Raw genomic sequence first — 23,135 nt, 5'->3', positions numbered from 1 at the left:
GTTAATGCATCGTACTCTTTGTTTTCAGGTTGACAAAATGATTACATTTGTCATTGTGATGGTTATGAAATATTGGAAGACTTCTGTAATCAGCGCTCTCTTGCCTTCTGAAGACCTGGGGGTGACGTTTGGGAGTTCATGACTGCAGCACAGTTCATATTTAGGGCCAAAATCAATCCCAAAAGCACCATCAGCAATACAGAGGCACTCACATTTTTTACCAATATGTCTCGTTTCAGAGTGTCATCTTAAAAAACGGACCTTTGGGTGCTGTTGGGGGCTGTTGGAGGTTGGTCTTGCTGTGTTTTTTGGACTATAAATGTTGCAAACCGTCACGTTCCAGACCAGAAAAGCAAATGTTGGTCTATATCCATCAGTATGATGGGATGGAAAAATAGGGTATAAATATTAATATTATAATCTCAATCCGCCATCTCTGTCTCCCACCTTCTGTCATTCATTGTTTCTTTCTTTATCTTGTGATTGACACATGAATACAAAGTACCTCATAATGCCCTAATTTTGACTGGGAGCTCTAAAAACAAGCCCCAGAGCGAGGTCATATTTTCTATTCAAATCTTTTCTTTGCATTTTCATATGGTTCAGTCTTCAGTCTTGATGTTGAAAGTCTACACTGGCTGAACAATGTAAGCAGTGTGACGGCAACGTTCACTCCGGGTTCTGCTCAGTGATGTTCTGTCACATTTAAATGCTTTTTATAAAATCAAAAAAATGGAAATCATCACTTACAAAAAGTTTTCTCTTCGTATTTGGCAGTGACGTTTGGCAGAAGTTGGCACGTATGCAGTAGTGGAAAGTATATTGGAATATTAACTCAAATATAGCTTTACTTCTACGCTGGTACTTCACTATTTAAATGACAGCTGTAGATCCTACAACCAAACGTAAAAATAGTGTAATTAAAATCACAACCAGCTGCAACATTTAAATGCTGCTTACACATTAAAGCATCAGTAATAATAAAACAATATTATAATACACATATATTATGGATATAATGTTAATATCTCTCCACTTCTGCTTATGTTAGGACTTTTACTTGTAATTTAGTATATTTTACACCGTAGTGTGTAAAATACACTGTTACTTAAATAAAAGGATCTCTGCACCATTTTTAAAATACATGTCTAAACTTTTATGAAGAGAATATGCAAATTACTCCTCAATTAGGGTTAATAATGTCGTACCTGCTTTGAAATTGAAGTCGTGTCGAAGTGATTATGAATTCTAGTCGGGAGTTTCTACATAAATGTTACACAGAAGCTCTTTGACTTCAGCTTCTGTCAATCAGTCCGCATGAGGCACCGTTTAATCATGCACTTTCAGTTCCTCTCAACAAATTTCCATCTTAATTGCTGAGCCCTCCTCGCTTGCATTAGTGCTTTTAAATAAATAATGAGCCTTTTTATAATCTTGTTCTTCAGTTCCGTGTTGTGTATATAGAAGTGTAAATAATCAGTTTTAGAGAACTTGCAGAGTTTTGAGAAACATACATGTCTGCTTTTTGTATTATCCATATACTGTTAACACAAACCCGCAGTGTTATCTTTCTTCAGATCCTTTTTCAAGCTGTTATTTTCACAAGGTGGAGCGCACACTGCCATCCACACCACAATACTCTCCATTCGTACACGTAAATGTAACCACAGATTACATTCTCTCAATCAATTGAGTTCTGCCTTGGGGGGGGGGGGGGGGGGGGGGTGGTGACTGGCACACCATATCAAATGTCTTCCTTTTTCATAAAAAAAAAAGAGATGATTAAATTCAGAGTTGTCAGTTCTTCTGGCTGCTTCAATGAGATCAAAGCAGTTGGGCCGTAATTCAGCATTCTGTGCAGTGCACTTTCAGAAAACGAGGCCACCTTACTTTGATGACTAAACCGTGTGTGTGCCAGTATCGTCGGATACAAAGAGAGTGTGCTATATTCTCCTTATTCGCAACATAAACTCTGCACCATTGTCACTTTTCCAGCTGCTTGTCAGGACCTTGTTATTCCCCCGGGGGGAAGTTTGATGATGAACATGTTTTGCAGGGCTCTTAACGGGCATCTGTATTTCTTCACCTTACATCAGATTCCACTTTAAACTCTCAAGAAGCTCTTGCACAAAAACCTTCGGAGAGGAATTTGAATTACTTGTGGCAGGTCAGAACTGGAAGTCGATCCAGGTCGCCTCCGGACACTTCTTCCCTCACTGGGGCTCTACATGTTCTCACCTTTTCATTAAGTCCTTACCTTGTCCTCGAAATGGAACATTTTCTTTACCAGTTTTCATGACCAGTGAAGCTTCAACAGACACAAATCCTCTCTGGACTAGAGGGATTAGTAAACTCTGTGAGGAGCCACAAGTAGAGCAATGATTAGCTTTGACACAACTATATATAGGTGAACTTTTATGTGGCTTTTTCCATAATAGGACCGTAATCATCGCTTCTAATAAGAAGTGAAACATCCAACACCTGTACCTTTTAATAGGCTGAGTAACATGGACACGAATGAATATTAGTGGCACCCAATTTTACAGAACTCATTACATTTTCCCAGAGGAGATGAGTCACACTGAGGTGCACTGAGTTCAGCTGAATAGATGATGCTACACTGGGCACTAGGTTCATTCAGCTTTGTGAAGGACACTGTGGATTAATCCCTCGGCAGTATATCACATTGACAGAGAATAGACATGAAAAGTAGGCTATAATAGACCAGGCGAATAGACTGATGGGTCAATGGGAAAAACAGTAAGACCCTGCCAAGAATAGCTACATTCGGCTCAGGAAAAACTCCCGTAAAAGAAAAACCTTGAGAGCAAAACAGGAGGGATCTCTCTCCCAGGATGGACAGGAGTGCAATAGATGTCATGTGTACAGACATTATTTTTTGATTTGTATGCAGGTTCTTTTTCACCACCACCCGAGGAAAAACCTACTGTTTTTCAGCAAACTCGCTCATCCTGTCAGGTTTCATTCTTCTTAATTTCAGTGGGTATCTTAGTTCTTGTCTAGTTTATGTTATTCTACAGATTGAAATTTGTATATTGTGAAACCAGAGTAAGTCAAATATGTTTTGACTAATCTGATATCAGATGTTAACACAACACGAAGGCCTATTTTTTATTTGAATAAATGGCCATTAAGTCACTATATATTGCCGAAGGAGGTAAGACAATGGTGGTTGATCCTGTGGTCCATTGATGACAGCGTTGCAATATTTACATATTTGGAGTATTACAAACTGGGTGTCTGTGGTGACATTCAAAGGAAAAAAATGCTGTATTACAGTTTTATTACTATTTCAGAATTGCATTGCTATTCAACAGCTTGGGCCTATGTCTACTTCCTGTCAGCTGATGTCATTCACATACACTAACAGGAAACTAATTGGTCTCAGAGACCATTGCACGGTTGTAAACATATTCCACGTTCAAAATGTGTCCCAGTTTATTTCCTGTTGTATGGTCCTTGTAGCACTGTGTGAATGACACAGCTGACAGAGAATAAACATGAACCCAAGCTGTTCCCTTTATAGCTCCATTGAAACTATACACATATAAAGGAACTATGCACACAATTCTGAAAACTTGAAGCTCACGTATCAACATCGAGACACCAGACTGCTCTTCTTCTAGCATTGATTTATAAAAGGGATCAAACTATTGACCTGAGAAGTGTTCTGATTGGCTGAAAGACACAAACACACAACACATGTAGCCCTGCCAACCAAGGTAAGTTATTAAATGTTTATCTAACTTTGAAGAAGTAATTTCAAGTGACATTTACACAGGCTACACTATTTGAATGTTAACCCAAGACATTCTCTGAATGTGAAATTGCCAATCAGTGTTTTCTTATTACTAATAATGTCATAGCCCCCCTTGGGTAAACGACTGCAAAGCAGAGGGTAATAAAGGTCCCGAAAGAAAAAAATAGAAGAGTTGTAGTAATCATAATTAAAATGAAAGACATGGGAAGAATCACAACTTTCTATTTAAACAATCCAGCTGCTTGACAATGCATGCAAAATGTTTCCCTGTCCTATCCCAGTGTCTTCTCTTGTTTTATTATCACAAACTCATTTGTTGTGGATGCTAATGTTAGTTTTATATATCAAAAAAATATATGTTTTTTGGTGAAGTGGCCAAAGTCTTTCAAATCATAAAAAAATAAGTAAATATTGGTCAAAAAGCTCTATACAATCCCTCAACATTTAGTATTGTTGATACGTTGTAAAAAGTGTCAATGTACCAATAAAAGAGAAGAAAAGCAGAGGACCTGAAGCAATCGAAGTAGGCTTTGCAAATGTTTTAGGAGGTAGGAAATGCACTCAACATATGTGTTGCGGCCGAGGAACGGACCCATGTGTTTCTAAAAATCTCATCGTTTTTTCTAAAACTCTGTTAAAGCACAAAGCAAGAGACATGTGGGACTATTCCCTCTGCTTGACTCTGACCAATAACTCCGATATTAGCTTCACACAGATGTGTTGGTATCAGCGTATATGTTGCCCGGTAGGAAAGGAAGAAATCTCCACAGAAATGCCAAAGTTTGAGTGAGGTCACTTAGAAACAGTGTTGCCATTAAATATATCTCTCCATCATAGCTTAGGCAGTACAACAATTCACCTCTGACACACTGCCAGACCTTGTTACTCTACCTTTACTATCAACACCTATTTGAGTACAACATTTACTTCAATCAGTCCAACAGCCTGTGTTGCTTTCATCCAACAGGTGTCAATTTCACCAGAAATGGATGCATGCGTTTGAAATGAGGAAATGAGCTCTGATTACCATTTGAAACACAGACACCAACATGAATAACAGGGCAACAGGTGCATCACGTTTTGTCGTAAGCAATGAAACAGCAGCTTGCTGTTCTTTGTATCGTCAAGCCTCTGCAACAGATCGCTGGGCTGTCGTTGCTCTCCATACTTCTTTGTTGGTAACAGATCCCTGTGGAGTTAAGATTCACATTGGACTTCAATGGTTGATATGGATTAATCCAGGGCGGTATGCATATAGGGTCACCGCATCAAACAATCTTCCTCCAAGCCTATTCTATGATAATGAATGGCGCTAATGACAAATGGAGGCTAACACAAGCAGAGTTAATGAGGACTCATTAGGAGTCCCTTTTCACCACTGGCTGGACCACATTAGCGGGTGCCCCCCCCCCCCCCCCTGCCAAAAGTACACAAAGGACATATCAGTATGTATCATCTAAAGAGATGAAAGGTGACATCGGATCAGAAAGGGAAAACATGGGATCTAAGACGGATGTGCTTCCTCTGGGGGAGAAGAGGGTCTGTGGTAAGACATTGAAGACGCCATCAGAGAAAAAGGCTTTCAGAGGATCAGAGAGAAGACACTCCCTCGCAGGAAGGGGACTTCAGTCGTTTTGTATAACTATTTTTAATACATCGTGGGCATTAGAAAAAGCCTTGGGAGTCAGATCATCAAATAGGTGTGCGTTTGAGTATGTGGCCTTCAGAGATCAATTAAAACGTGAACAAAAGAAGATGCAGCAGCTTTAGAGAGAGAGTGGCTCTGCAGGTGGTGACTGGATTTGTAAAAGCTTTTCTCCCAGCACTCCATTCAAATTGAGTCAATAAGAATGCTCAACAGTTTCATTTTGTCAGACTTTGTTAAGATTGTACTGAGACGCTCTTAGACGTGTTATTTTTGGCATGCAGTTGCATGTTAGAGTGAAAGTGTTTAAGGACGGGATTCATCTCTCTGGACATTTACAAATATAATTATAGCAAGTTAGGTGAATAAATAAAAATCCTCTCTTTTGAAGTTGAAAGAATAAACATTTATCACGTTTGAAATATGTTTTCTTGCTGACCTCACTTCGCTAAACTATAATAAATATAACAATAAGAGTAAGATTATATTTTGGAATGTAGTGCTCCCTTAAGAGAGTCTAGAATAAGTCACTTTTTCATTTTTAGTCTTCATTTTTTATCTTGAAGCATAATAGGTGACTTCGCAGCTTGGAAAGCAAAAAAAAGAGAGTATTCAACTTACATTTCTAGAAGTTTATATGATATGTTGGTAGCAATGTAATTATATATACCTCCATCTTTCCTGAACAGCACAATATGTATTGAAACTGAAATGTCAGCACGTCACTGCTGTTTGACAAACTCACTACAACATCACGACAATATTCACACGATGCATCCGTTGACTTGCAGTTCGTCCCGACGAAAAAACACCAAAAACTGATAATCTGAATCTGATCACTAATCTGTGTTTATGAATTGCCAATTCATTTGAGCAGTAATCTTGTGTTGAATGCTGGTGTGTTTTGCGTGTGTATATCCAGTAGATGCATCTTTAAAATGTGTTTAAAGGTGTATCATCTATAAATGGTGGTTTATAGAGGTTTTCTTTCGTTTTTTCACTTTTCCTTCAATGTACTTATGACATATTTGCGAGCACTTTGCTGGGTTTGCACTCGCTGTCCTTCTGTTTTGTTGGTCCATAACTTACCAGGGTAGTAATGCAGCCGATGTGAAGATGACTGCAATTCAAACGAGAGAACAGAGAAGACCATGCGCAATAATTTATGAAGTAGTAAAAGCAATAAAGCAGTACTTTGTTTGCCTGCTTTAGATTTCGGGGGATGTTTTTGTGCCCCGTGTGTTGATGAGTTTGGTGTGTTGATCCCTTTAGGGTGCGAACTAACACACCCACTCTTGAGTTCTGCAAGGCCCAGCAATTTGGCAAAGAGTGCATGAGTGAGACTGATTAGCTTCAAGCCTTTGTTCATTTACACCGTGCATGGTTTCACATGCATCATATCATCTGGGTGTTGTTTTGTTTTTGGCTCATAATTATTTATTTTTTTGGGGTCTGTAATTGCACACCAGCAGAAAAGAGCTGAAAAAGGCATTGCAGCTAAAGTTGCACACAAAAGAAAATCCTTTTTTGGCAGATTTCATACTTTAATGTCTAAACTCCCACCATGTGTGCTCAAATTGACTTTGAGGGGATTTTGTTTTTGATGCATGCGGTCTGTTGGACAGAGATGAAAGCAACTGGAGTGGAGCTTCCAGCTTCTCTGGTCATTTTTGTTTTATTTGAGGCCATGTCCAGGAGTGCCACTAAGGGTTCTGGATGAATGGCAGGACATGACACTGCGTCCCCCATCTTGATGCATCTGGTTCACCCCAGTAACAGCTTGCCTGTCCACTAACACGGGGCTCCTGAAAACAGTCCCCCTTCTGCAAATATTCCTTATCTTAAAACTTTGCAGTCCATTGATTCCATTTTTTAATGCGGAGCCAGTATCAAGGTCATTTATTGATAAAGTTGCTTACTGATAAGTCAGCATCAACTGTGGCCAAGCTTGGCAGTGTCTCCTCTGCAAACAATAAGTGTCAATTAAGTGATTAGAGCGATCAATTCTGGGGCCTTCTATTCTGTTTCCGCAGCATTTCCTCCAGATGCTTCTTCTCCTGAGAGGATTCAGACAATAATGTTATTCCCTGGAAGGAGGGGAGGCAAACTAACAACCAAACAGATCAATAGATAAACAAAAAGTCAGCATCATAGTACGGATTATTTTGTAAGCTGTATGAAGGACACATTATCATAGTTTTATATCGTAAAGTGTTTTAGGTTTTAAAAATGCCCATCTGCAGAAATGTGCTGCTTTATGCCTCTGATGGCACATAAAGAGTCCATTCTCCTGTTTCTGTCTTCAGACAGAGATAATTGTAAGCTGGCAGAAAACAATAACAATAACTTGCCTTATACTTATAATTTCCCCAAAGACGTCTGACTCATAAAGCTGTTTGATACATTTCTAAAGCATGTGTTTCTATGCAACAGAGAGAAACATGAAATGAGTTTCATATTATTCAAAATAAATGCAGTTGTTTAACATAAACGCAAGTCCACAAACTAAATATGTTATTATCTACAAACCCTACAGATATTTATTAAGAATAGCACATCAGCCAGTTTAAACTTTACGTCAGTATTCTGCTGCAAAGAGCACATTTTCAGAACTGCATTTGTCCACAAATCCGGCTGCTAACCTGCAGAGCTGTTTGTCACTTGCACCCTGCCACTTAACGACCACCACGCCGAATTTCTGTTGTTCAGATGCCGATGAGATGTCTTTGCTTTTTGGGGGCATGTTGAGTCGCAGTAATGTTGCCAGACCACAGCATGCTGCTCGACTGTTAAAGATCATACCAAAGCCTAAACTCTGCTGAAGGACCTGCAGAGCTCTGTACTGTAGATGCAGTTATTTATATGAAACCCTGACGTACATCCTTCATACCGCTGTAGTATGTGCTTGTTAATTTTCAATGGAACTTATCGTGATTTAACTTTAGTATTTGCCCAAGCCATGTTGTAATGATATACCGTACTGCAGATCACAAAAGGTCACTGGAAGTGGAGGGTAAACATCCGACACTTTCTCTTTCACAGCCACCGAGTTACTGTTTTTATTTTCAGCTTAAAAAGGTCATGCTGTGTCTTTAATGTAGGCAACCTTCAACAAATCTCATTACTACTTTGCCCTGTTCCAACATGTGCTGACCTTCACAATTAAACTCCAGCTACTGCATGTGTAAGAGACCAAGCAACATGTGAGGGATACCAGAGAAAACAGCTGACGGGGCAAATACAGGTCAGGGAATTCATTTAGAAACATGTTATAGATGAGAGCTAACTTTACATATACAATTAATGCCCCAGCCATCAAGACGAACCCATTCACCCCCGCAGACGGTGGCTGTATAGCTCTTTAAGCCTAATGGATGGAGCTCCTGCTGTGACACTGACATGATGACGTACAGTAAGTTGCCATTTATAACTTGTCACACTGGAGCAGGCTGCTTTTCTTCGCCCCAGCAGCACGTCTGAATGGAGAGTGCAGAGAGAGCTCGTTGGCTCAGGGGTTTGCAAGGTGCCTTCGCTGTCAGCATAACAAAGAATGTGGCGGGGCACTACGTGCAGAGCACAAGCACATTTTTCTTTCCAGTTTTCTTCCCTTTTGTCCCTTATTGGGTGAGAATAAAAAGCACTCAGCTGAGTAGCCCTGAACCTGAAAGAGCCGCACTTTCTCTCTTCTGAGCCTAATGCCTGGGTCGGAATGACCCTCATGTAATGTACTGTAGCTATAGGCTACTCATTGAAAGGTAAAATGGTGGAACATCCTGTGCCCTTCTGGTCATGTGAAAAAAATTGCGGAATATGCTTGCGGAATAGCTCTAGCTCTAGCTATGTCCGCCACGTTCATCCAGACTAATATCTAAACAACATTTGAGGGAATTGCCATGAAATTTTGTCGAGACAAATATAATATATAGACATCCTCTTGTGGATGAGTCCTAATGACGTTGGTGATCCAAAGCACAGCTGTGCCTGAGTAAAACCTAAGTACAGAGCTGCTAACAAGGCTGTAGACTCGAGCCTTTTTCCAAGAAACATCTTTTCTGAGATTCAGCTGGTGTAGGAACATCTGTCGAGATGCTCTGGAGGAACTGCGTCCTTGTGCACTACCTAAATCTTTCTTGAGAAGGTAACTCTAAGCAAACAAGACTGAAATAAATAACACCGATGTAGTGATCCATGTATGCCGTTAGAGCATGCCAGTGATGATGATGATAATGATTGGGCTTTAGTCTGGGCTTGAATTAAAATAGCTGGTCCAGAATTGTGGTGCCATTCAACCGATTATTTTGTTACGTTTGCCTTCCTCTTACGAGTGGTGGGAGCATTTATTGCCTCAGCACCAATGGCCAGTTATACTGTAGTTATCTTCAAAACATCCCTCATCTTCCTTCTAAGGAATGCATGCAGTGGAGGCGAGAAGATAGTGGCCCTTAAGCGTGTGACCATTTGACTTCAAACACATCCACCCTTCAAACAGAAGTGTTGGTAACACTTGCAATGAGGGGAGCAGCGACACCTTCCTTTGACTTACTTTCCCTATTTTCAACAAGGCCAATGATTTGTTTGTTTGTTTGTTTGTTTCAAAAGGTGGAGGGATAGAGCAAGGGTGCCTGAGGTTTCAATAAATGATATAGTAACCATTTTAGGGACTGTCCATTCCTCTCTGCTTCACATATCCTCATTTTAACAAATTCTGTTGACCAATATTACATTTTGTAATAGAAATAACAATCCTGTTTCAGAGAGAGCTACGGTAAATTGTTGGCTCCTAAATGACGCTCCGTCACGTCCGGACTCCAGAGTAGACCTGAAACCTGACCCCAGAGGTGTAACGTATGATTCTGTAAGTGAGAGGACCGGATCGTTATGGGCTTTCAAATAAAATGCAAATTGGAAATCTGTTCCAGTCAGTTCAAGCCCCAAATAAATAACTTGAGCTCATCTTTAATTCATGGCAGCGCTTACAGTGCCGTGCCACGGCAATCTTCTTCCTGCACCGCGCCAAAAGTGGGATCCCCCAGAAGAGTTCGTATTTCCCTGGAGAAACGGACACAGGCTTCTGAGCGACTGTCTTCCACAGTTCTCAACCGTCTCTCCTGCCTCCTTCAGAAGCATCCACTCATCGGAAGTGTGAGGAGATTTAATGATGCATACTATCACTGCAGTCCAGCACTAGAGCGTAAGAAGCAGGAAGACTCTTCTGGGGGGGACACATACTATGTTTTATGCAAACACGGAAAATAATTATGTAAGTTTTTACTTTTAAACTTTGTTAAAAGTTGGAAGCAAACAAAAAATTTCAGGAGAAATTCAGATGTTGTTTATTCGTTAGAGGTGTTTGAAAGGAGAGTGTTGACTTGCCCGCCTGTCTAACTTTCCCATCAGGCCGTAGCTTCAAAATAATATTTCAGTTCAAGATAAAAGTCACAGAGAGTGCAGGCTTACTGAGGGCATGTGATTGACAGTGTGAATTAATCATTTCCAACTGCAGTTACACAGCTGCTACTCTGCTTTGCACCAGAAAAAACTCTTCTGTAGCAACTTCCTGCTGGTAAATAAGTTATGGCTTGAAAAGAGAAGGGGAGTAATTGCTTTTGCTGAAAATTGGAGCCAGTATGGTGATTTCACAGCATTGGAGAGTGGCGACAGACCACTATTACTATTTTAGTGTGACTTATGTGTCGCTAAAATCCCCAATCACATGATGCGATTTGATCCTGTCATAGGCCCCCGGGACTTTTAGCTCCTCGCAAACACACATCCACCACAACGCACGATATTTCCTCGGCACATAGCGAGACTGCCGAGTTTATCAATAATTTCACTGAATTTCAGCACAAACTTGAAAATTGTTTTACATTAATTACTGAAATGGAAAATTGAATTGATGGCACTGAACATTATCCTGTGGTTAAGGGTGCTAATTCAGTGATTACAGGTTAATGTCAGTTGATAAACTCTGTGAAAATTGAGCTTTATAATCGAATCTATGAGGCTAATTGCCATCGATCGAAGTGTGTGCGATGATAAGGAAAACGTCTAAGTAACACTGCTACTTTCTTACCAGATGAGCGTCCCGTAGCGATTGTTCCTTCAAATGTTTTCTCCTCAGTCAACGACTGTTTACCATGGGATGCACAGATTCAACTTTATCAGTCCCAAGTAAGGTCTGTATTTGGGAAACACTGCATGCTCGGCACCATGCACCCTCCAATGCCTGACTCTGTTCCCTTTGGAGCCTTTACTCCAAATCCACATAATGTTTCCCGAGAAGAAGTTACAGCTGGTTGCAATTATTGAGTCGGAATCAGATCAGTGGAATAATTACAGATGAATTCTACATTTTAGCAATAGCTCCACGACTGCCCTGTGTGTTCTCTCACTTGTTACACCTCGTCACCCTCATCTGGCCCAGCGTCAGTTCAGTGTGCTGCTGTTTCTCTTGTACAAGTATCTCTCTCTCTATCTATCTATCTATCTATCTATCTATCTATCTATCTATCTATCTATCTATCTATCTATCTATCTATCTCTCTCTCTCTCTCTCTCTCTCTCTCTCTCTCTCTCTCTCTCTCTCTCTCTCTCTCTCTCTCTCTCTCTCTCTCTCTCTCTCTCTCTCTCTCTATCTATCTATCTATCTATCTATCTATCTATCTATCTATCTATCTATCTATCTATCTATCTATCTATCTATCTATCTATCTATCTATCTATCTATCTATCTATGCCATGAAACCACGATACCACACACACAACACAAAGATGTTGGTTGTGCACACTTTCTTAGTGCATATGTAGGCATGAGTGCGGTGGTTTCGCGGAGTCCTGAAGGTTATACACAGCACATCTGACTAATGGCCCTGCTCTCTGTACATGCTCATGCTAATCACTTCACTGATTGATTGTGCTGCTCCGAAGCACTAATAGCATCATTAGCTCGAGCTGTTGTGGCAGTCTCGGCTCTGAGCTTTTCGTTCCCTCGCCAAGGTTTTCTTTATCCTTTCTTTTATTATGCAGGATGTAGATTGGGACAGGTTCATTTTAAAGGTAATTTAATTTGATTCTCGGTAAAGACAAAGTAAGAACGTAAATCATAGAACAGTAAAGGTTTCTCGTCAGTCCCACTGCTGTCGCACCGATGCATGTCGGTCCAGCTGGAGGCTCTGTTACCTTGGAAACCTTGTGACAAATGCTTCACAAGAGAAGTCAGAACAGAAAGATGCCGAGCACAACAGCAGGACGGTGCATTAGCACCTGGGTTCTGATTGTATTTTGGAGAACTTGTTGTGATGTTGTTGTCATGGTTCCACGCCTGTCACAAGTGAATTAAGATCTAACTTTGTGTTCCCATTTACCGAACAAAGTCCTCTACACCCGAAATCCTGTCTTCATATTCCATCAAGTGATGGAGCGGCACAAAATGGCCTCCCTGACGATCTTCAGACGCAGCAAGAGTCTGAATCTTCACGGTACAGTCGACAGTAGAGCGATGTCTCGCATGAGCAGTCAGGCGTCTGAGCCAACAGCATCGACATGCTGCCCCTCACCAACTGGTACACTTGAATAAGAAGAATTGAGCTGATAAGAAGTGAGTCACAGTGTGACACGCGCAAGAAGCTTTGAACATGGTGGGATTTGTGATGCCTGCCTATGTTGACACGCTGCAGCTGTGAGGTCATGATTACATGATACATGTACAAGTTGCACAGAAAACAAAACAGCAATGAAGTTACATACAAAGTTCTCATACCTGGCTACACAATCGTGCCACTATAGGATATTTCCTTTAGTATTATGGGAACTTTCTCTGTTGCTTCTTCCATCGACTGTATGCAGTTACACTTGACTTAAACCTGCACAGACTCATTGTTAGGGCTGGCTTAAACACAGACACATAATAATGGACACAACACGAGGGTAGAAGATAACTGCGTGAATGTGTATTCAAATCAAATGAGGGCTCCAGCTGGCGATTATTTTCTCGACTAATGGTTTGATCTATGAAAGAATGAACAACATGTTCGTCACATTTCTTTAAATCATTAAGTCTGTTTTGTCTGACCAAAAGCCCAACACTCAATTAAATTCAGTTTACCATCACATAGGTAGACACAGGTGTAAATCATCACAATTGAGAAGCCGTGAATCGGTACATTTTTATATTCTTTTTCTTTTTGTTGTCTCAAAAAACAAGCTAAATGATTAAACCGTTTTCAAACTAGTTCCAGGTTCATTTTCTGTTGCTCGTCTATTTATAAATCGCCCAAAAAAAAAAGCCATTTTTAGCAAACTAGCTCTAACAAATTTGGGTATATACAGTAATACTTATTGTAATTATTTATTGTTAAAGCTGCTGAGGTGTTGCTCTCTTACAAAACGTGGATTGCGTGTCACTGGTTTTCGACGGTTGATCTGCTGAATGAATCGTGACCTGGATGTGCAAAGATAGCAGCTGGCTGAGGGGAGCTGTAAAGGGCAGTAATGTGTGTGCAGAGTGCGGCTGGGATGCTGCCAAACTGTCAGAGGGTGTTTAGGTAGTGTCGGCTGGGGAAGATTATTAGTTTAAGAGCTGATGTTACAATCATAGGGCTGGGAATCCAGCTGTATAATCAACCAACCAATTTTTGGGTTATCGTAACAAAGACACACTTTAAACACGTATTTTAGATGGAGTCACTCGGCCCTGCCAGTTCTCCACAAGGTTTCTGTTCACACACATTTTTAAGCACCTTTTTGTTTTAAAAGGCCTCCTGCCTTGTCTAAATGTGAGCCAGGTGTGGGCCTGATCCAAAACAACTGCTGCCTATTGTTCTTAAATAAAAGTGGTGGTGCTTTGACAAAATAAAGGGGGAGCAGCACAAACACATGCTCAGTCAACCAAAAAATAGTATCAAAACCGTGAAAAACGAAAAGCATATCCTGCAGCATATATCTGTCTTTATAATTCACTTTTTCTACGTTTGACCTCAAGAGAAACTGCTTAATCCTTAAAGTGACATGACATTTACAGCTTATGAATAACTCTCAGGGACAAAGTGAAACAACGACCATATATTATTATCAATATTTTAAATAATTTAAGTCGGTACTTAAAGGGGAATGCCATGTCAGGTCAGCAGGCTTAGGCCTGAAGACTGAAGACACGTTTGAACATTTTAAACAATCTGAAGGTGTGGAGTTAGAAGAGCTTACTAGACCTCTGCTCCTCATCTCTGCTTGAAGCTAGCAGCTTGAGGCTACATTAGCCGCTACGAGCATAGCACAGCCATATATCCGTCTGAGCTGGCACATGTTGGCACCTGAAGTTTGCCTTCAGGGCTAAAAGGGTTTATTTTCATCAGAACTATGATATTTTTCTAAACCTAACCAAGTAAGGTTGTTGTCTAAAGCTAAGAAACCCTTTCTGGCAGAAAGCCCTTGAGGCACACTTCTCCCATCTGCAACGAACTGTCAGCAGTCGAGTTGCATTATGGGTAATGTATGCACCCAGGTTTGGACAACAAAGAAGAATTCTTGGAATAAAACAATCTCTGGTTCTGCTGCATGAGTTTTTGATCCTTTTCTGTCCATCGCTAGCCTGACAATGTTATCTCAGTGCAATCAGTAGAGTACTCTTCTAACCATGGATGAGACTCAAACTATTATTTTTGAAGGATTTTTGATTAATTAAAATTCAAAAGGATAAAAGAAACACAAAGCAATATAAAAACACACATTACAAACTAATTTGAAAGGATTAAAACAAAGTAGATGATTAAAATAAGCTAAAAATAGCATGAATAAGATTAGACAGTAAACTAGTAGTACAGCTACAGTGCAGTAAAATAATTCATGAAAAATCCTCGTTTTATTTTCATTTAATTCTTTTAATTTCCATTTCAGTCACACTCGTTCAAAGCGTGTGTGCTGTTGTTCACGCCACGCTGCTGCTACAGATGCAGAGGCCAGACAATCCTGCACCTGTAGCAAAATTGGCTGATGCGATGGAACGTTACGTCATTATAAAACCAACTGTTACTGAAGAAAACCACCCAAAACCTGGGTATTGGCAAATATTCGGCAAAGAAAAGTTGCTGTTTCTACAAGGAAAACATGGAAAATAGACCGGCTTGGTGTTGAAGAGGTGAATAAGATGATTCTTCCGTTCTGTAAAGCACGCAGGTCTCACCCACACAGACGTAAACCTTGGACAGCAATAAGAAGCACTGCACTTTGACTTGGTTTAATCAAGATTTTGCTTGATAATTAAATCATTAATTAAAAATGATTAACTTGCTAAAGACCTGACATTTCATAAAGCTACATTTAGAAGCCTTCTTTGCCCAAGTAATTGGTATCCAATTTGATAAATCTGCAGATTTCATTGAGTTATTTTATTTATTTATCAAAACAGGAAGAGAAGCGTGTTTCCTGGGCGTCTTCCCTCCTGTCTGCATTCATGCTATGCAGATTTTACTTGGTGTTGATTTGAATGGCGGCAGTGCAGCTCGGTGGGATTCATACACCTCACGTCCAGTTCCTCAATCTCCGATCTCAGCTTGTTAGAGATGACCCTGTGATGCGAGATTGGGGGGGACGGATGAGTAAAACTTGAGGTGACCTCACTGGCCTCGTCAGCCTGGGCAGGAGAGAGCTGTCTTCTCTTTTTGTCGTCTTCGTTATCAGCGAGGTTGGTGTTACAGAATGTGCTGTCTTTAGGTCGAGGCAGGCAGATGATGTGGCAGTGGCTGAGGGCTGAATTTAATGCCAGCGTTGTCCGGCGCTTCCATTTGTATCAGTGACAGTGCTTACAAAAGGTGTGAGGCAGGACAGAGGGAAGAGTGAAGGGAGAAGGAATTCTGAGACCAATTCAGGAGCTGGTTGTCAACACCAGGACCTCCGGTTCTGAAAAGTGAAGCCAATACGGAAGTGTCTTGAACTTGCATTGATCCCATTTACGAGAAAGGAAGGTATGCTTAAGGGCGGGGCTACCTTGTGATTGACAGGTCGCTCCCGCTGGCAGAGCCGTATACAACGTCTCTACGTCACTCCTGCACAGTCCAAATATGGTAACTTCCGTTCATTGCTTGCAAAAAGTCAAGATGGCGACGGCCGTAGTCTAGAAACGCTGCACTCGATTGGTTTACCGTTGTACCGCAAAACTTTCACACCGGCAAAGCCTAACAGTGATTCAGAGATAATAGAGTGGCCCCAGCAAAAGCCCCTCTGCCCCATCACAAAGGCAGCCAGTTCTAGATTATTCTATGAACCCTGACAACAACTATTAGATGCAATGACATTTATAAATGTGCAGCTCCAACAAGACCATCAATCTCCTGGCTTAATCAGTGGTGACCCAGTGAATCATCCCTTCTGTCCATTTCTAATCCAATGACTTCAGGGAGAAGGCGGAAGGCGAAGCAACCCAACCAAAGTGTTGTTTTTTATTTTTTCTACTATACCGTCAGATTAGAAAACTAAAGTATAAAAAAAAGCCATTGATTGCTTTGCTTGCCATCACTGTCATTTTAAATCAAACTAGGGTTTTGATGAATGGCAGCCCAACACAAGACACACAGGTTTTATTCACCCCCCTCATGTTTTACTTGCCGGTGTCACGGCCTCACCTGTGCTTCCACAGACAAGGCCAACATGAATCATAGACAACTGTTGCCTTCCTCACGCCGGACTCGAGTGTTGCAAAGCCACCGTTGTCCTAGTCAGCGATTTTCACCCGCCATTCTCCGAGACATTCTAGGCCTCATTAACATGAATCTATGAATGTTTAATTATGGTTTATATTTACAGGCTGCTCTCTCACTAACAGTTTATGACAATGTGTCCTTCGATCTGGGACAAAGTTGTTGACGAAAACGTACAGAGATATTTAAAATGAAATGCATGCCATGGCATCGCAGCCATAGAGTGCTGTGTAATTGTGTCTGACGCTTGGGTTGGTTAATTAATTGCAAATTGGATATGTTCTTTACGCTGACTCCATAGTTGGACTCAAAAACACTTTTTATCGCTCTAAGCTAATTATTTAGCTTGTGAATCCAGGCTGCCCCTGACTCTAGCGTGTGTGTGTGTGTGTGTGTGTGTGTGTGTGTGTGTGCGCCTCTGTAGCATACAGTAGGTCTTTCTATACCACATCCCTGGTGTTTGTATTTTGTCCAGTTATTCATTATACATGAATGTGTTTTACCCTTTCAGCATTTTCATATTTCATATCGTTGTGCCGTTTGGGAACGACGTTTCTCTTTGTGTTAAAAATGTCTATTAATTACATATTCAAAGATGAGATCACAGCGGTGTTCCCGAACATCCGGCCAAACAATGGAAAGCAACGTGTGCTCCAATCAAAAATGATGTCAAGCCCACGCACTTGGTTGATCTTGCTGCAAATTCGATAATCTTCTCGACGTGTGTTACAAAGCTGTTTTATAATAATTTGGAAAGCGTGGCAAAAATGATCCGATGTTGTGATAATGATCCAGAGCTGCCACACATTGCAGACAAAATAAAGGACCTATATTCTGGGTTTGAGTTCTACCTCAGAGCAGCTCACAGCAGCAACGAAGAAATGTAAAAATGAAACAAAAAAATACCCTTTTTAATCCCACCAGGAGAAAATGTTCTCTGTAGTTAGAAGAAGAACGCTGATGAATTCTGATGAGTAAACCCTTGAAATGTATTAAACAATGCATCGAAGCCTTGAGTTGAGCTGGCTCAGAAGCCCGTTTACTTGCATTGATGACTCTGTTGGACAGAGATGGTTGGTTGGCACATATTGCTGGTCTGGGTAGGGATCCCTTGAATAGAATTGTGACAAACATTATTTATAGAGTGGGAGACTGTACAGTTGAAGAATTAAGTTGTGAGTGCTCCCCGGTGGGCAAACGATGTAATGGCAACACTGTTAAAGTCAGCCGCTAATATCGACCTCGATAATTGATTGAACAGGCTTGAGTCAAAGATGACACAGGCAAAGAGGCAGAATTCAAAGATATATCAACACATGTAAGTAAAATTTAAAAAATCTCCGGTCTCCATTAAATGTCTTTACGTGTAGTGTTAAGTTAGTTTTGTTGAGTACTCTTTTTGGTTATTGAAAATAAGAATAAACAAAAAGTTATTTTTGTAATTGCAATTTTGTCAAAGAATAAAACCTAACCTCACTATAGACTGGAACAACTGTAAACATGGTAACTGTACACACTGTAGATGGCAACAAGCCTCAAAATACTAGAAGACAATGGTCCCTTTTAATTATAAGAAAATGAAAAGTGTTGATTGCAGTTCACTGACTAACTAAAATGTTTTGTTCACTAAAACTTAACAACAAACAATTCTTTAAAGGACAAATCATAGTGCCACACATAACATACTCCATCAGATATAATAATTACATTTTCATGAACAAAGAGGAGCACTTAAGAACTAAGAGATACGTGATAAATGATCATACACCTCATACCCTTCCACTACTTCCACTGTGCTACCAAACAAATTTGCAGTTACAGTAAAAGGCGATATAAATTAGCCGGATGCATAATGGAGCGCTCACGTCGAGCTGTTCTCCTCTGCTGCACACAAACCTTCACATTCATGCACACAGCAGTAGCGGTGTGGCTCAGCAGCAGCAGCAGACAAACAGGGGTGGGGGGGGGGGGGGCGAAGGACAGCGCGAGTTAGTGCAGAGAGAGAGACAGGCGCTCTCATCAGTGACGGGCTCACCGGCTGCGTGGACAGAGCTGTGGCGCAGGAGGAGGAGGAGAGGTGCAACGGGAGGACAAGCTGCCTGAAAACCGGCGCAAAAAAAAAAGAGGAGCAGACCGCCGGAGACCACGAGAGAGGGAGGAGAGATCACTGAGGGGGAGAGAAGTCATTCGGAGCAGGGGGAGCTGGAGGAAGCAGACAAGGACACTGAGGGAGGAAAGTGCACAGAGAAGCCTTTCCTGACGACGGGGAGAAGTGAGGGAGTGCGTGCACAAAGTGGAGAAAGAAGAAGAGGAGGAGGAGGAGGAGGAGGAGGAGGAGGAGACGGTGCCTGACAGGAGGTCGAGCTTTCAGGGCTTGACTGACACGAGAGCGGAGCGGAGGAGGAGGAGCGTGAGGGCAAGTTGATGGATTTGATATGGGGGAGAGTATTTTTAGAAGGAGGAGCGTGAGACATGAGAGGAATATTGAGATTAGAGATGCTGCCTTTGAGTGGGGGAGAAAAAACTAGAGAGGAAGAAGAAGAAGAAGAAGAAGAAGAAGAAAGAGAGTAACAGGAGACAGAGAAAAGGGGGAGAGATGTTGAGATCAGAGTGTGACAGAACAGATTATCTCTGGTCTGGTTTCCCCGCAGGAAACCGCTGTGAGTGTGTGTCCGTGTTTGCGCATGAGTGCCTCCATGTGAAAGTGTGTTAGCATGGTTCTCACTGTGACTGTGGCGCTGAGAAGCAGGTCCGCTAAGAGATGAAGCTGCCCTGTGGTTACCTGCAGGACTTAGTGACACTGGTTAAAGCAAAGTGTGGGGGGGGGTCGAGACAAGGAGCCGACCAGTGACATCACGAAGAAGCCGAGGCATCAAAAGTGAGATCGCAAAAGTGGGACCAATGAGCACTGGAGACTTTTGTGAATTCTATTAAAGCTTGCTCTTAATAGTGACAAGGAACTGATTGCCGCCTTTGGCTCCCGAACGCTTCCGCGAGCCAGTGCAGCCGAAAAAACACACTCACGTAACTCAGAAGAAGAGAAACTACGGCGCTGGAACAAGGCAAGCTCTCCTCTAACAGACCGCACCACACCGACCAATTCCCTCCGCTGTCGTCTCATTATTTTAATTACCTTCTCTTCTTCCATTTGTTGTATTTCTTCCCCCCTCTCTGCTTAGCCCTTGGTATTTTGTATTCTATCCTCCTCTCTGCCTCTCTCATCCCCTCCCTCTCCCTCTCGCCTTCGCTCTCTCTGTCTCATCCTTTCTTGTTCACTGTCACACGAACTGCGGTGGATGCTGTACTCACTCATGTAGAAGCCACCTTGCTTGGAGCACATTTGCCTAGTTGAATTCTTTTCCCCCTTCCCCTGCTGAGTTGGATGATTGGAGCACTCTCGGATTGAGAGACCGTGGAGAGATGACCAACAAGTAGCTGCTGCCGAGTTGATCTGAGCCCTACCAGTAGAGGAAGGATGACTTCAAAACACACAGATTTCCTTCGGGTTACTTGTGGGTACTACGTCTGCATTTAGTATCTCTACTGTTAAGCCTGCATGGACCATTAGTACAATATTTATAAGGCCAAACACATATCCAAGTGTGGATTACAGTAGTGGATTTGTCCTGGAGCTACATGTGGGCTCCAGCCCCTGAGGCCTCGCTGGGAAATGAAGCCTTTCCCGCGGCTGTAGGAGCGCTGTGGGCAGCTATGGCCCTGGAGGGGCGCTGTCTCCGGCGGGGGTCCCCCGCTATGCTCAGAAAGGGTCGTCAGCGGCGTGCTACAAAGCCAACTCTGGCTCGGGTCACTTCCACTCTGCTATCAAGGACACGCCTGCACGGCCTGAGGCACGTTTGCGTCCCTGGTGGCTCTGTGGGCCGCCGGGCCTTTTGGCTCCTGGCCCTCTGCACCTCCCTGGGGCTGCTTTTATCCTGGTCCTCCAACCGCCTACTGCACTGGCTTTCTTTCCCCACACACACACGAATCCACACAGAGTGGGCCAAAGAACTGGCCTTCCCCACAGTCACTATCTGCAACAACAACCCTATCCGCCTCTACAAGCTCACCAAGAGCGACCTGTATTTCGCCGGCCACTGGCTGGGCCTACTGCTGGCTAACCGGACAGTGAGGCCCATGATCATGGACTTGCTTCAAGAGGACCGTCAGGCCTGGTTCGGGAAGCTGTCGGACTTCAGGCTCTTTCTGCCGCCCAGAAACTTTGAAGGAACCAACCTGGAGTTTATGGACAGACTGAGCCACCAACTGGATGAAATGCTCCTCTCGTGCAAATACAGAGGAGAGCCCTGTGGCGCTCACAACTTCTCTTCTGTAAGTTCATTTTTCTGTATTCTGGATGCTTTATGACAACCCTGTCAGCATCAAAAACACACCTCTTGTGCTTTCATCTCCTTACATGCTGTCGTTACTCTCAGTTATTCCAGTTTAAACATCAGTTGCAAATGCATTACATCATGCTGAAACAACATATTGCTTCATTTCATTATCATTTAAGTGAAGTGGGTATTCTCTTTATAAGGCTGTAAAAGCTCTTGTTAAAAACACAGTATACAAGCTCTCGTAACTTCCTGTTATAGCTGACTATTAGAGCTTTCCTGGTCGTCACACAAATAGATTCCCCTGAACAGGAGAATTATTAAATCACCCCCAGAGCTCTTGTTAAATGAATGCTTTTGCAACAAAGATAACAAAATTATTGAGCTTGAGTACAAAAACATTTGAAAAAAATGAAATGAACAGCAGCCATGGTCACATAATGTAACATGGGTTTAATTGATTATGTACGAGCTTGAGGCTAGAAAGAGCTACATCTACGAAGCCTCCATATAAAAAAAATATGTACGATTTTACAGTACTGTTTTACAGTACTGTGCAGCCCACCCCCCCCCCCAGAGGACTTAACTCTTTCTTTTTTTTCCTGTGTGGGTGGTTGCAGGTTTGAGGATTTGTGTGCCCGCTCTGCCTTGTTGGCTCCCTTGGCTCGACTGAACCGTGGCAGATGTTTTCTCTGCAGTAATGCAGAAGCTCAAACTGTCTTTGAAACTTTTCTTCTTCGTCATTTCTTCGTCATTTCATGTTCTTTTGTATCTCTGTGCTGTCGCCGAAGAGTCGGTGACTGACTGAAGGCGAAATGAGACATGGCAGATAAATACCTGTGTGCAAACGTTGTGTATGATGGTTGGCGCGTCGCTTGTTGCAATGGAGTTCGTTGCTCTTTTCACACTTTAAGTTAAAATGATCAAGATGGTCATCAAACTCTACTTTTGATATCATTTGTACACGTTTTTTTTCAGCAATTGCCATTCATTGTATTGTGTGTTGTTGCCTTCAGTGGAGGAGTCCTCCTTTCTTTTAATACATTCTAATTGCTGATCCAGGCACAAGAGATTACGACAAAATAATAAACATATTTAGTATTTAATAAATATAATAATGAGTGTGAGGAGGAAGACAGCTGGGCTTGTATGTAGTCAAGTACTTGAACACCAATTTTACAAGTCAATGTCCGGTGACAGGTGTTGGGAGGTACTACTTCAAATGTTAACACGTTTCGGCTCCAAAGGGAGCTGTGCGAATTCTGATAAATCGCCTAAAGTGACATCCCTTGGCAGCATCGGTGGGGGATAAAGAGACTAGTTTGAAAAATAAAAACTTTCCGGTGGTGTGGAGTTAGAAAGAAGTGAGCAAGCCAGAACCCTGTAGACTTTTCCTCATCTCTCCTTGAGACTAGCAGCTCGAGGCCACATCGGACACTACTAGCAGAACACCCCCAAACCTCGGACCGAACTGTCGGTGGTCAATTTGCAATTTGGGTAATGTAGGTGCCGGGTTTTGACAAGAACAAGGGTCCTACGGAGGCGAGGCAGGCCTCCTACCTAGCAATCAGAGAGCAACCATTGGAACTACCAAGTTCCAAGTGTGCCGATGTGCGTATTTTATTTATTTAGAATAATATAGTACGTTACAATTCTTTTGTAGGAATAATGTTTTTTCATTT

At 42.0% G+C, this 23,135-nt stretch overlaps 1 protein-coding gene across 2 annotated transcripts in view; it reads left to right on the top strand.

The window, feature by feature from the left end:
• asic2 (acid-sensing (proton-gated) ion channel 2) overlaps positions 1-23,135 on the top strand; it is a 274,492-nt gene that overhangs the window by 164,733 nt on the left and 86,624 nt on the right. The window contains exon 1 of one of the 2 annotated variants that reach the window (XM_076085732.1): positions 20,756-21,448. The exons of the other annotated variant lie outside the window; for it this stretch is intronic. Coding sequence (XP_075941847.1) covers positions 20,756-21,448 — 693 coding nt within the window. Of the gene's footprint in view, positions 1-20,755; positions 21,449-23,135 lie in introns of those variants that run through there. 2 annotated transcript variants of the gene reach the window in all.

The sequence above is a fragment of the Anarhichas minor genome, unplaced genomic scaffold, assembly GCF_050575085.1.
Source record: "Anarhichas minor isolate MPS153535 unplaced genomic scaffold, ASM5057508v1 ptg000007l, whole genome shotgun sequence".
Taxonomy (NCBI): domain Eukaryota; kingdom Metazoa; phylum Chordata; class Actinopteri; order Perciformes; family Anarhichadidae; genus Anarhichas; species Anarhichas minor.
This window is presented reverse-complemented; position numbering and strand designations above follow the sequence as displayed.